Here is a 15738-nt window from a genome sequence, read left to right on the forward strand (position 1 = left end):
ATTCCAAAGTCTTCTCCATGAGTGCACTGCCCTCTCCCTAAGGAAACCAGCAGGTCCCACTGAGGCACAGCATCTCAACCCCAAACTCCTTAAATCTCTGCAGCAGCTGATGCAATGGCTCTGCAAGAGCCAGAGTGGCTGACAGAGACAGTGCTGGAGGCACAGAACAGACCTGCAGAGTTTATTCCCATCACATGCAGAAATTTGGCTCAGATATAATGATTTTGTCAATCCACAGCCATCCTGAGAATCTTGCAATCTGTGCTACTATCCTGAAAATTTCAACTCCCACAGTCAAGCTTGGGATTTTTCTTTTTTTTTTTTTTTTTTTAGAATTTCTCAGATTTGTTAAAAGTGTAAATTACTGATTGTTACATATTCCTGGTTGCAAAGAAAAGCCTGAGGAGAGAAAAAAAAAACCAAAACCAAAACAGAAGCAAATCAGTTTTGGGTTTTTTTGAGTCTTGGCTCCAAAGAAGTGGCAGCAGTAAGAAGTACAATCCTCGAGTCATCACATACCTGAGTTCCTGCAGACAGTTACATCTGCTGCTCTAATGTACAGGCTGTTCTGAAAGGACCACAGTAGAACTTCCTGATTAATTGTAACTATAATGAAGCCCCAGCTCACAGACCTTTCTCACCAGTGGACTGTTCACCTGCACTGCAGAGACAGTGCACTGGTTTGGGCAGAGTTAATTTTCTCCATTCACAGGTCTGGGGCTGTGCTTAGATTGTTCACACAGAGCTGTTCCAGCTGTGCTGAGCAGGAGCAGGGCTTGCCCAGAGCCCAGGCCTTGGCCAGGGAGCAGCTGGGATCCTGGAATCCCCAAGGATTCTTGGCCCCAACTGGGGGTTCTGTGTCAGCTGCCCAGTGGGGCTAAACCCCAACAGCCCCACAGGCAGCTCCCCTCCATCTGGGTACCACAGACATCCCAAAATACAACCCCCTAAACCCTACAGCTCCTGCTCTTAACATTTGAAACAGCCTTTGTGAGTAGAAGCTTGGATGAAGATTCAGAGAGGTGACAATGCAGGAACAGATGAACAATATCAGGCTGGCACAACAGGAACAAACTGAACTCCAGTGGGCACACAGTCCAGCCCCTCTCAAGGTGCAGGGAGACCCTGCCATGACAAAAACAGCTTGAAGAAAGTAATGAGAGATTTGCAGAGTGCTCAGTGCAAGGTCCCCACCAGCACAGCAATCCTGTCTCACACAGGGTGATCCAGTGCACAGCTAATAAAGATTCACATGGAGGTCTGAGCACTGTGGTAAATCCACAGACTGTAGTAAATCCACCTTTTAACAGAAATACCACTCAATTATAAAACCCAAACACCTTTAAAACTGTTTCTGTGTACAAAACAATTCTTGTTGTATTAACAAAGCCCAGCAAGTCATTGTGAAGTTGAGAGAGGCAAGACAGCAAAAACTCCTTCAGACATAACAGCAAAATAAATAGCAACAAATGACAAACTTTAATGGCCTTGCAGTGTTTGATTCTAATGTAAAAAAACACATATCAAACCATCACACTGCATCAAACAAAACCTCAAGAAGGCTTTAAATATTTTACCCATAAAAGTGACCAATATCACTCAATGAAAAGCTTTCTGATAAAGTTCATGCAGTCTGACTGATACAGCAGTTATAAGAAGAGTATGTAATGCAAACATTGCATCATTTTAGAAAAAAAAGAAAAGGAAAGATGCAACAAACTGTTCTGCCAACCAAGGATCTGGTTGGTTTTGGTAAGACAGGTCTCTTTAGAGCTTATTAACACTCTCTCCTTTGAATGACAAGAAATGCATAGAACAAGAACTAATTATTGCCCAATTTATATTATCTTTTTTTTTTAAGAAAAAAGTATTTGTTGGTAAAAGTGTTTCCATTGAAGATTTTCAACAGCAGTTTTATTGTTCTCATAAAAGCCTCCCACAGTCACAGTTCTGTTTTCACTCCAGCACAGTAAAACAGAACCAGGAGTGCCAGCAGAGCCAGGCTGGCAGACAGGATCCTCAGGGCACCTCCTCCTTGCCAGGGGGGCTGCAGGGCCAGGCAGGGGCTGGGCAGTGGGGGCTGCTCTGGGCTCTCAGCAGAAGGGCCTCCTCTCCACCTGGGGCCGTTCCGTGGGGCACGTCTGAACTCCTGCAAGAAAGGCACACATTGAGATTGAACCTGTGATGTGGTTCTGACTGCACAGACCCAACACAACCCCCTCTTTATCCTGAGGTTCAAATTAATGTCCCTGCTGGAGACAAAGGGCAACTCCACCTGCACTGCATCATCATCAGTTTGTCATGCAGCAATCTCATCAATGCCACACAAAATCAGTATTTCCAATGAAATAATTGCCAAATCAATAAGTGTTAGCAACAGAAACAAATCTCCAGATCCCAATGGCATCAAAGAGACTTGTTTGAGGATTACTTTTTGATTTGTTTTGCTGTTATCTCACTACTTTGGCTCCTTCAAAGGAAATGTCTGCCCAGTGTTAAGGGGACCACAACAGTGCAATCCCTGGCACAGCAGAGCTCCTCCAAAATCCATCATGGTCTCCTGGTGTGCCAGCTCGGTGGGGCCTGGACATCCTCCCCCAGGGCTTGTGCTCTCCCTGCCCCATGGGAGGCAGCTGAGCTCCAGCACTCACCTTCTGTCTCTCTCAGCACATTCCATCGAGTCCCTGCTGGCCTGTCACTGTCACTGTCACTGTCACTGTCACTGCCATGCCCTTCCCAACCTGCCTGCCAGCACCAGGACCCCAGACAGGAGCTCTGTCACTGCAGCACCAGGTCCAGAGTGAGGCACCGTTTCTGCAGCCAGTCCAGGGCAAAGCAACAAAAAGCTCTTCTCTCCTGCAACCTTGGTCAGCTCAGCACTGCAGGCACTCAAAGGTAAAAGCATCCTCTGTCCATCCAGCAGCCAAATGTCACCTCTTGCAATCTGATGACATTTCCAAGAGGTGGAAGTGGGAAAGGTGCCATTAAACAAAAGTGTGATGATGTTGCATCATGAGATTCAGTATTTCTGTGGGAAAGGTGTCTTTAAACAAAGGTGCAATGATGTTGCATTGTAAGATTCAGTATTTCTGTTGACAATTTCTGTTTTCTTCCCTCTATTTCAAGAGTCTCTCAGGAATTCAACTGAGTCCAGCTGGATTTTTAATTGGCTTGAAATTTGCTGGTTGAAAGAGATTTTTGATTAAAACACTTTTGTTCCCCTTTCTCACTTTGGGTAACTCAGGGACCCAGAAAGTTCTATCTGGATAATCTTGTATTTCCAATAGGGACACATGAAAACACAGACCAGATGCCCACTCCCTCTTTTACAGACACATTTCTGGGCAAACTCAAGGAAATATCAAAGCTCCACACAAGGTGCCTGCCCAGGAGAGTGTGACAGCCCAATTCAAACTGTCTGTAACTGCCTCCTGTTTTCATTTCAACAAAGTGTCATCAGAAACCAGGAAGCTGCTTCACACTGTTAAGGTATTAATTGCAATCAATTCCTGAGGCACCTGAAATTTTAGTACCTGGCCACAGCTATTTTACTCTCCCTTATGAAAGCTGATTAACCTCTGGCTGCAGAATAAACTGGAAAATATTTTATCCTCCCATACCAAAGCTTATTAACCTCTGCCTGCAAAATATACAGGATATTTTATAAATGAATCAGAATTCCTTTGCAATTAATTCTTTCTAGACATGTATGAGCCTTTATTTCCTTTGCAGGTCTCACAAATCTCTGCCAATCTAAAGAGCACAATTGATGGTAATGAGTTTTATGTGTATTGGTGGTACATTAACATTAAAGTGATTTAAAAGAATGGATAAGGCTGTAAAAATATCAGTACAACTAAAGCCTGATTGCATCTGATATTTATTTTTCACTGATTAATGACTTCAAATGTGGCTGACTACAATCAGCCTACCAACTCCTAATTAAGTATTTCTACAGCACATGATAAAAGTCCTGAATATTGAGTTGCACAAGACTTGATGCCATCCCTTAGCAGAGAGATGAGAGGCAGTACCTCAGAAATGATGCTGCAACTCTTTCCTCAATGCTCCTCTTCCTCTCAGCTTCAGTTCCCCCCTACCTGTCTCTGTGAGCTGAGGGACAGCCAGAAAACCCCCCAAACACAGGGACAGGCTGGGAAATGTTTGGAGAGACCTTTTTTCCTTTTCCCCTTCACTGACAGTCCAACCCATCAGTGTTTCATCACCCACTCCTGTTCCTGTGCTGAGTTTGCAGCAGGGATTTCGCTGCCATTTCATGTTTGTTTTCTGTTTCCCAACACAACCCCAAACAGTCTCCCCTTGTTGGTATAACGTGGATCCTGCACAGCCTCTACAGCCTCTTTGTGCTCCCACAGTGCTTTGGTTGCCTCCAGTGCACATGCAAAGTGTGTGCCTTGGGCAGAGCTGCATTCTGAGAGTGGCCAAAGAGGTTTCAGCAAGGCTGGAGAAGTTCTGGCAATGATGAACATCACTGGTAAACTTGGGAGACCCATTTTCCCTTATTTATCCTATTTCCCATAAATGAGATGATCACACTGGTACACTAAAGCCCAGTTTCTATTTTCTTTCCCTGGATGAGATTTTCTCTCACAGTATTTAATGGTGAACCCCAGCTGGGTTGGACATGCTGTTCTCACAATCTCACTGGGCTTTTGTTTTTCCCCATCTTACATTGTGACCTCTGATGCATTTATTTCCATTGGTAGTGATATTTTATAAATGGCTCAGAACTCTCAGTTTTTCACAGTATCTCAGATCCCACCAAACAATTTAAACCAGAGGCTTTTCTCTCAACAGATGCCTACATGAAATACCACTCCTATTATCTTGCTAACCTGATTTCTTTACACTTCTTCTCATGGATTAAACTGTTCTTACATGGACAAAAAGACCACAATTTGCAAACTGAAATGACCTTTTTCTTAAGGATGTACTTCACAGCTTATTACTTAAAACACCAGAGCATTTCTGTTTGATAATGTGGGTGTCTTCAGAGGATCCTTGATCCAGATGTGCCTTGAAGGACTATCCAAGTCGCCTGCAGGAAAGATCTTCCATGATCCCTGAGCAGGGGAGTTTCTACAAAGACCTCATTTTTGAACTAGCACTTACACTGCTCCACTCCCTGTGCTCTCCCTTCACAGGAGGATTAATTCCCTTATTTGTACCTCTAAATAGAACATTTGCAGTGCATTAGCTTGTCAAGGAATTATTTACATCATTCCTGTAATACTCTGAGCTGATTTGCTGTGATTTTTACCACAATCACTACTCAGAGTGCAGCAGTTTCCTAAGCTGAGCTCAGAAGTCACACTTTAGTAGCTGCAACACTCAGGAAGATTATCATAATGATTCAGTTCAGTGGAATTTAGAACTAAATTCAAAGCCTCTTTTAACCAAAAATTACTGGGAGGAAACCCTAAGGTAAAGCAATTCCAAACCCATGTGTTTGTGCTGGTTTCAGTCTGGACAGGCCATAAACTCCTTGAAAGATTTGTTGAGAAGGGGCTTTGCTCTCACCAGAAAGGAGCACTAAAAAGGAAGGAAAAGGTACTCAGATGTCACAGACTATTAGTCAAGATGAGGGGAGGAAGGGAAGTTAGGAAAATGTTCTGGACTGGAGTTAGGAGCACTGAGCTGAGCTCCTGCCTTTCCACGGAGGCAGCAGCCTTTCATCTTGTTTGGCAGCCACTGAGCAAACACAAGACTTTGCTAGGAAGGTGTAATAGAAATTATTAAAACTCCCAGTGCATGATCAAATGCATTTCAGATATTCTGTGAGTAACTCTGCCCTGATGGTGCCAGCAGTGACACACTTGGGCTGCTCCTGCACAGCCCCAGGGATGGCTCTTTCTGCAACTCCCGTCCCAAATGAACCCAACCCAGAAGCTGCTCAGCCCCATCCCAGCCTGGCTTTGGGCAACATCCCACCTCGAGTCATCCACAAAGGCAGGAGAGGAGCTCTCCAGCTCTGAGTGAGGGTTTAAGAGATTCAAAACATTGTTACATGCAAATCTCTTTCATGGCTCAGGGGCACTGCTGGAGCTTGCAGTGTGAGCTCACTGCTGAGAAAACCTCCTTGGCTGAGCAGATCTCCAGATAAACGAGACTCCTGCATTTTTTAGCCCAACCAAGAACTTTACACACTTGTACTACTGGCCTGAAAAACATGGACTTTGATAGAACCATGCCCAACAAGGCTGTGTGACAAATTCAAAGAAAACATGTTAAAATAAGTATTACAGATCCTGCTGCACCATTTGAAATTCTGGGCTATTACACTTTGAAGGCATTTTTCAGATTTAAAAAAAACAGTTACTGAAGGTCACATCCAAAAAATATGTAAATTGAATTTTTTTAATAGTTCCAGAAGACACACTCAGCTCTGCAGGTATTAAGATAACTCCTTTAATACTTAAAAAATTCCACCAGCAAATGCTGAATGCTGACCTTAAACCCCAAAATAAATGGCATAGAAATGATTCTTTCCCTAATGGAACTAACCCAGTAATTGCTACAAGGAGCATCCCTCTCACCAAGCATTCCAATGCACAGGGCTGTGCTGGGAAGAGCAAATGCTGCCTACAACATGTTTGTGTCAGGTGTTATCAGCTGGACACCATTCCCAGGAATATTTCACTGATTCCCAACACCCATCTGAAGAAACAGGAAACCTTGAAAAAAATTAATAAAGCAGCCAGGAACTTCTGCAGAGGAATTTCCTACAGTTTCTTCATGTTGTGTGCATATACACATATATTTGTGTATGTGTGGGAGATATGACCCTATGATTTAATACCTCAGTGAGGGAACTGAACTGAGCTGAAAGATAAATACAGATTTATTAATAATTTCTCAGTAAATGGTCTGAGTCTTAGCAATAATTAGGATTCCTAACCTGTAAACCCCAAATCACTAAAACTGAAGCTTTGGCAATAAAACAAATTCAGCACAGCCCCAAGGATGGCTCTTTCTGCAACTCCAGTGCCAAATGAACCCAAGTATCTTGCAAAGAGCTGCAGTCACTAAAACTGCTCCTGCCATTTGGAATGACAGGAATTCTGTCCCTGCCACACAAACACGTATCTGGAACTTCCTCCTGCTACATCAACAGTAAATGCAAACCTGAATATTCCAATTTAAGAGAATAAAAGAAATCAAATTCCTCTGTGTGAACTCCCACCACTGCTGTGAGGCTCCACTGGTGTTTGTCTTGGCAGACAACTCTCTGCTCTCTTCCCTGTTCCTGCCCTCGCCGACCAACTCCTTTTCCCTCACCCAAACAGCCTTTGAGGATTATTCCCTCAGTCAGCCCTCAAAAGTCACACAGCACTCAAAAACCAGACAGAAGGTGGAGTAACTGGGGCTTATTAAATGACTTTCTTTCTGAGGAGGGAAACAACCAAAAAGCTCAACTAACAAAAGAAACCAGAACAAGAGGAACAACCAAGTGAGAACACACAAGCCAGAAACCACCTCCAAAATGTTTTAAACACAGTCTCGTGCTGCTTTTCATTATCCCCACTTGTTTTAGCCTGTTGCTGTATATTTACCTATAAATGCTTCCAGCCAGGAGTTGACTTTTGTTTTAAATAACATTTGTATTTTGTGCTGCTGTTCAACGTGGAGCCTCAGTGTGCACCACTCAGGCAATGAATGCTCTGTCAAAGTAACTTGGCACTCAAGGTCAGATGCAAGAGTTTTCAAAAACAGTGTGATGTCTGGATGCTGAGCCTTTTTTTTTCTTTTTGGAATAAGGTGGGGGCATGTCAATGACTCTGCTGCAAACAGGGCACATGCAAGCCAGGATTGCAGCCAGCACGTGCAAACAAACAGAACAGAGGGATCTGATGGGAGAAGTTTGCAATCCAAAATCCCAGTCACCCAAGGGATGCCTTGGAGAAGGGAGGTGGCAGCACAATGTGGAGATTCAGCTGGGGCTCTGTCCCTGTTTATGCCCCTGTGCCCAGCCCAGGGTTAGGAAGGAGGTGCCAGGCCCTGGCTCTGGGCACTGATTGGTAATTAGCAGGTTAACAGGCAAATCTGTCCCCAGACATCCCCAGCACAGGCTTTGAAAATCCAGTGAGTTACAGGATCTACATTTACTGGTAGGAGCACCAGGTAGAGTTTGTCAGTGTGCCCACCATGGCCTGTCATCCTGGGTGTCATTCCACAGGATCCCAACCTGCTCCTCCTGTAATGGATCACAGAGATTTTCTGTTGGTTTTTTTTGGTTGGTGGTTTTTTTAATAACTATTTTAAGGTTATGTTTATAATACAACAATTTTCCCAGTTTCCTTTGTTGGATGATGAAAGAATGACAAAGGCTAACAGTAAGTGAATGTTCAAAGAGTGTTCTATAAATGAGATTATTAAATGAAATACAATACACATTTTTTACAGCACAAGCTTGCAGAGACTGTCACCTTTTTGCTTCCCTTTTAAATCTTGCAATAACAATGACAATTATATGGAGGTCAAAGGCAGCTACAGGCAAAGACACAAAAGGTTTCAATCAGAAAGTGAACCCCAGTAAAAGGAATAGCTAGATCTGAAAATATATATTCATGTCACAGAACCACCAATGCAACTGAATGATATTCACATATCATGAAATGAGTAATTCTCCTTTTACTCCAGGGACATTCTCTCTCAAAATCAAGAAAAGCTTTTAAAGGTCTTTTACATGCAGCAAAGCAGAATAAACTGATATATGTACATATTCTTGGCTAAAGCCTTCCCCCAATCCCAGAATATGTCATAATCCTGAATTTATGGTGTTTTCATTTCTTCCTACAGAACCAAACATTACAATGGAATGTTCCACGGAGAGTTGTATTCTACAACAACCTCAGAGACAAAGCTCACAGCCCTCGTGGACAATAAACATGGCTAAAAAAGAGCATTTCATACACTTTGAAATGATACAAGTTCCAGAGTTTCAAATTCCATACCAGTGGGTATCTGTGGGATCTCTATGCATTTTCAGGTAGAGAAACAAATAAAGAAGATTGAAGTGTCTCCAGTGCCACAGTCAGCAATCAGGTCTCTGCAGCTCCTGTCTCAGATTCCACTTTGCCACCAGAAGCCAACAACAGTCTGTAAAACAACCCTGTAAAACCTTTTCTCTCTGTCAACTTTTAGTGCTAAATGCATTTTCTTAGAGCCAGACAATGCCTTAATATGTGCTCTCCTGACGATTTCTCCTCCATTTCTTTTCACAGATGTCTCTGCCCAGCATTAAACACTCCAGTTCCTGGGCCTGCAGATGTTCCCCAAGCACAGCTGGAGCCAGAGCTTGGCAAAAAGCAGCATTTCAGTGAGCCTGAAGCTGAACACTGAATGGAGAGTGGCTGATCCTGCCCAGCTCTGCGGGTTCAGTGATAACACAGAGGGGTTTTCATTGCTTGGCTCTTTCAGGAGGTCTCCCCCAGTGCCAGGTAGGACAGCTCTGAGCACCTGAGGGAGTGCCTGCAAATCTGAGCCTCCTTTCTCATTTCAGTTCAGCTAATGGAGACTCTGCCATGGAGACATCAACTGCTGGTTCCTCTCTGTGCTTAGCAAAGCCCCAACAACTAATGGAGACTCTGCCATGGAGACATCAACTGCTGGTTCCTCTCTGTGCTCAGCAAAGCTCCAACAACTAATGGAGACTCTGCCATGGAGACATCAACTGCTGGTTCCTCTCTGTGCTTAGCAAAGCCCCAACAACTAATGGAGACTCTGCCATGGAGACATCAACTGCTGGTTCCTCTCTGTGCTCAGCAAAGCTCCAACAGCTAATGGAATCTGCCATGGAGACATCAACTGCTGGTTCCTCTCTGTGCTTAGCAAAGGCCCAACAACTAATGGAGACTCTGCCATGGAGACATCAACTGCTGGTTCCTCTCTGTGCTCAGCAAAGCCCCAACACAACCTCTCTGTGCCCAGTCTCTCCAAATGCTTCCTCAGCCCTTCCCCCAAGTGAGATCACACAACCAGCTCCTGGGGCTGCCAGGAAGTGCCCTGGGTCCTGCCCTGCACAAATACTGCCAGTTTGTACCCCTGCACCTCAGTCCCCTCCCACACTGGTTTTACATGGGGTGCTCCCTCAGGGTGTATCTGGTAATTCCTAGGATTAGCTAAAGAGGAGAAAATCAGGTCCTCTGGGATTAACCATGAAGCCCAAAGGACTGATTTCCTCTGTTTCTTTGAGACTTCATTCCCTGGAGTTGGTTTCTCTGAAATGCTGAACAGTCACTGCATCAACTTATTCAGCAATGGGAGAACAATCCAGGGAGATCCATGTCAAGGGTGGCAAGAAAACCTCACCCAAACCTAAATCTGTGCTCCTGGTGAGGGCAAGGCCAGACCCAGCCTTAACAATCTGTTCATGCCATCACCTCCTGACCCACTGTACTCCTAAAACTCCAAATCACACCCAACAGTTACACAAACCAGGAAAAGAAACGGAGAAAAGCTGATAAAACACAGATAAAACAGAAGACAACCTGAAAATGGCAAAGATATACCAGGTGGCTACAGAGGTGAGAAATGCAAGTCCATGGGATGGTAAATGTAGGGCTTGGTCTGGTCTTTGAACAAACTGATGGGGTTGGATTTTAAAAGGCTTCAACACAGCACTACAACAGGGTTTGTTATCACACAAGATACTCTCCCAAGTATAATTCATTCCTTTCCAGCTATTAAGAACTCCACATCTGGCTTTCCCCTGTGGTTCTGTGACAAAATCTGATTATGCTACAGAATCTTAAGCAGTCCTCACTGAAAAAATAATGAACTAATGTTTCTTTGGACAGAGACACATGAGCTGAGAAGGAAAAAAAGTCCTGTCATTCTAAGCACTACTTCCATCATTTTACCAAATTAAAGTTCTTGTATTTTGAAAAAACTGTCTGTGTCAGAAATGGATATTCACAGCTGTCCTTTTTGTATGATAATTGTGTTATCTGCACTTATCAGAGAGTTTGCATGTGAGAATTGCAAAATAGTTTCCATACGGGGAAGACAAATCACAGCCACGCTGACTGAAAGGACTTACAATCACATATCAAGTCATGTCAAAACAAGGACGAGATTCAAACAGAAAATCTCCAGTCCTGCTAACAAGACCCTTCACTGAGGACCAGAAATCCATCTGGTTGATATTACACATAGGTGGTTTTTGTAGCTATGTGATTTTTTTGACACAAAGAGCTGAAAAGCTCTGCCTACACATCTCGGTTGCATCAAAAGGACTGTCACAAAAACTTCCAAGCCAACCTGGAGAGTTTGTTCAGGTTCTGCCACAGTGCAGAGCTGTGAAGAGGAATCCACCCATTGAAAGCCAAGGCGTTTAGTGAATGATTTCCTAATATAATATTGTTCCAGGGACCCCTTGGCTGTACTGAGACTAAAGAAAAATAACAGTCATTTCCGTGGGGCTTTTGATTTTTATTCCACATTTCACATCTGGCTCTCCAGACAGTCACTGCTCTCACTGGTTATCAACCAGGCATTGAGCTCATGCTGCAGTGCTTGGGTGGTCAGAGCTTTGGAGAGCCCCTGGGAGCCCACAGAGCCTCCCATGACTGTGCCTTGAGTCCCACACCCAGCCATGAATGCATCATGGGATTTATGGCCACCAGCTCTCCTTCAGAACAACTAAACACGTACATTTCTTTTTTAAAAATAAAATTGAAAATTTTAAATGTATGTTTTTGTTTTCCAAAGCATTTGTTAGCCCTTCTCTACAATACAGAATACAAGAGAAACCCCCATATTATTTCTTTCCTACCTTGATGGCACTGACCATTGTGTAGTTTTGACTTTACACCACTGTAACCTCCTCAGAAATGACTTCATGCCAGTGCTTGTGATCTCAACAATTAAAAGCTGAAGCAACACTGAAGTTCATTCATCTCCCTCACCATAATTCCAAAGCCTCAGGTTTTTGTGATATCTTCTATGGAAGAATTATGTCCTAGAAAGCAATTTTATCATTACTCCCAATCTGGGTTGTGGTCCTGAGTCCAGCAAAAGGAACCACAGTAAATATGCTGGAATTTTAACACAGGCTTGAGGGCTGTGCTTTAAACCCTCTGACTCTTTTGGAACCTCAAAACATGAACTGTTGTTTCTGATGCAAATTTGCTCAGAGTCAATCCCTGTGGAAATGAAGAACAAGGTCTGGGTTCTGCTGTGATGAAAAAGAAAGGCCCCACACCTACAGGACCAGGCAAGGAGATGCAGGAGCATGTGCAGGGTTTGGGTTATCCACACTGACCCCATCACACCCACCAGGACCTTTCATGCCACCCCATCTTCCAATGCAAAATTCCTTCATCCCAGTGCTGGATCAGACAAGCACATCCAGTTCAGTCACAATTTCTGGATTTTAGCTCATGTGAGGGACTGGCACTGGAACAAGGCAGCAGAAAATCTTTCAGCATCTCTAGGAAGGGTTTTAACATCTGAAATAATGAATTATGGGTGGGGGAACCCTCCAAGGAATTTAACACACAATGGGAAGTAGTCAGAGGGAGGTTACCAAGGCTGGTGTGCTGTACACTGACCACAATAAAGCTGTGCTTAATTAATCAGGTCTCCCATAAAGCCCAGCTTGCTTTGAACTGGCTGCAAACAAGGACTGAGCCCAGAGTTAGAGTGAAGAATCAGACCTCAGGAACACCAATAACTTGTGAGCCAAGTTCCTTAGAGAGACAGAAGGCAAACTTTTAAAGTGATTATTCCTCCTGTAGTTTGAGAGGATCCTTTAAAAGTATCTTTGGGGCAGAGACAGCAGGAGGAGGCCAAGGGTTTATTGCTGTTGGGGTTTGGTGCAGTAAAGCTGCAGACAGTCCCCCCAACCATAAGTTAGTACCAACAAAACCTTAAAAAAATTGTTTCTTTCTCTTAATGACAAGCCTTTCCCCCTTTTTAAGTATCTTATTACCCTGGACACCACAAAAAAAATCTATACCTTAATGTTACAAGTATATTAAAAGCACAAGCATAAATCAACTACATCCAAATATTATAAAAGTCTGACTGGGAAATTAAGATTACAAATGGATCTCGGTATCTTACTATGACTCACAATTAATCCTAATATTGCTGGATCAGTTCAACAGTTTCAATAGACTTGTCAGAGTAAAAAAAAAGGTTATTTGCAAAATTTATATATATCTTAGTAAATTCCTGTCATAAAGGGAATCAACAAGAACACAAATGTTGATTTTTAGACTATTAGAAACCCATTAATCTACTCAGAATCTAATAAAATTTTGAACCTGTAATAATATTCAGGGACATGGGCTTGTTATCCTTCACCTGCCTTTGGATCAAACTCTGCTGGAGAGGTATAAAAGTCAAACCTTTAATGACCTGTGGGAATTGGAAGTAAACGACCTCCAAACCAACACAAACATTGAGACAGTTGTGGCTGCTGTAATTTTTTCCTGAAAGCCAATTAAAACTCAGTGAACTTCTAACCTGGAACATTAAATAATCAAGCATTCTTAAGAAAACAGATGCCTTTTGATTATTTTCAGAGAGCTTGCTTGTTAGTGCTGTGATTAAAAATAAACATTTTAAAAGGAACTCCTAAATATTACAGGAAGTGTTAAGTAGTTAAAATTACCAGAGCTACACTCCCAGTCTGTGCCTGTGCCAAGAGGGAGCAGAACCCACCCACTCACCCTGCAGTGCAGCAGGTAAAGGACAAGAAATAATACACAAAAATGGCAGAGCTGTTGCTGCACTTGGAGTTTCCCTTCTGGAGGCAGGAGAGGGACAGCATTTGTTCAACCTTCTCTTATTCCCCTGAAAGAGACTCACAGTTCAATCCTCCCAGCCATTCCTATTCCCATTTATTGCATGCACTGCACAGGATTAGCAGAATTCTGTGATGGGAAGGGATTCAGCAGTGACATTCAGCCAAATATTGAGGAAATGAGAAGGAAAAACCCCAAAGTTCAGATCTTGTCTCCTGAAATGGACTCCAGTGAGCCTTTGCTGGAGAAGGGGCTGTGCAATAAGTGCTGTTTCAGCTGAGCTTTGATCTCTGCAGCTGAAATTCAGCCCTGCCACAGGGATGGGCACAAAGACAACATGTCCATTAAACTAAAGACCTCAGGATAAAACCACTTGGGGAAAGTCTCATGCCAGCTCTTGGGTTTGCTGCCTCAAATCACCTCTGTGTATTTCAGCCCTCTGAGAAGTGCAGGGAAATGTCTCAGGTTGATGCATCACCTTCTGCTCCGGATTTCTGCTCTTCAAATGATTGTTGGCTACATTAAAATGTTCACAGAGTTACAGAAGACAAGGCTGGGAACAAAGCTGAGAGGTCATGCAGCCCATGGCCATGGCCCAGGGTGGCTGAGCTCCATCTCAAGTGCTGCTCACAGATATTTGCCAAGTGTGTTCCTAAAGACCAGCACTGAGTGAAGTGCCCCAGCCACTGCCTGGGATCCCATCCAGTGCTTCTCTAAACTCAGCAGAAAGATCCATTCTGCACATAAGAAATAATCCATCCCAATTTCAGATTCTAAGCTGAAAAATCATAGAATCATAGAAATAGAATCACAGAATGGATTGGGTTGGAAAAGACCTCCCAGATCGAGTCCAACCCTTGGTCCAACTCCAGTCCCTTTACCAGATCATGGCACTCAGTGCCACGGCCAAGCTCAGCTGAAAAACCTCCAGGGATGGGGAATCCACCCCCTCTCTGGGCAGCCCATTTCAATCCCTGAGCACTCTCTCTGCAAAGAATTTTTTCTGATCTCCAACTCCAATTTCCCCTGGCAGAGCTTGAGCCCATCGTGCCCCCTTGTCCTATTGCTGAGTGCCTGGGAGAAGAGACCAACCCCCACCTGGCCACAACTTCCCTTCAGGCAGTTCCAGACAGTGCTGAGGTCACCTCTGAGCCTCCTCTTCTCCAGGCTGAACACCCCCAGCTCCCTCAGCCTCTCCCCACAGCACTTGTGCTCCAGTCCCTTCTCCAGCCTCGTTGCTCTTCTCTGGCCCCGCTCCAGCACCTCAATATCCTTTCTCAACTGAACTGTTGGGCTTTCAAGCAGAAGGAAAATTCAAACCAAAGAAACAAAGCTAGATCACAAAAATCAGCATCTAAGGAACATCACATTACACATTTTTGTTCTTTTTCTCAGGAAGAAATGAGACTTTTGAAGGTCCTTTTAAAAAACACCCATAGGTGGCATTGAGCTCCACTCTTCAAAAGGAAATAGTTCTTTTATTATGCTAAACTTTCTAGTGACCTTCATGAAATAACTGAAGAAAACATTAAAAAAAGATTAATTAAGAAGGATTTAACACCACCTTTATAACCTCTATTTACAACCAGCAGGGAACACAAATAACACATTAAATGAAACAGATTAATACATGCACAAGCACTAACTACTTGCATGCCTTGCACTACCCTCAGTTCTTTCAGAGGATCAGAATGGTTTGGGCTGGAAAGGACCTTGAGGACCATCCAGTCCCACCCCCTGCCATGGGCAGGGACACCTCCCACCAGCCCAGGCTGCTCCAAGCCCTGTCCAGCCTGGCCTGGGACACTCCCAGGGATGGGGCAGCCACAGCTGCTCTGCCCAACCTGTGCCAGGGCCTGCCCACCCTCCCAGCCAGGAATTCCTTCCCAATATCTAATCTAACCCTGCTCTCCTTCAGTCTGAGCCCATTCCACTTGTCCTGTCACTACAGGCTCTCGTAACA

General features: G+C 43.9%; 1 protein-coding gene across 2 annotated transcripts in view; it reads right to left on the reverse strand.

Annotated features, from left to right (window-relative positions):
• Positions 1-1460: 1460 nt before the first annotated feature.
• Positions 1461-15738, reverse strand: part of CDKAL1 (CDKAL1 threonylcarbamoyladenosine tRNA methylthiotransferase) — a 278423-nt gene continuing 264145 nt past the window's right edge. For both annotated transcript variants that reach the window (XM_071553173.1, XM_071553174.1), the window contains exon 16: positions 1461-2149. In XM_071553173.1, the coding sequence (XP_071409274.1) occupies positions 1943-2149 (207 nt within the window). In that variant the 3' untranslated portion in view covers positions 1461-1942. The remainder of the gene's footprint in view (positions 2150-15738) is intronic.

Source organism: Pithys albifrons, chromosome 4 (genome assembly GCF_047495875.1).
Source record: "Pithys albifrons albifrons isolate INPA30051 chromosome 4, PitAlb_v1, whole genome shotgun sequence".
Classification (NCBI taxonomy): Eukaryota; Metazoa; Chordata; class Aves; order Passeriformes; family Thamnophilidae; genus Pithys; species Pithys albifrons.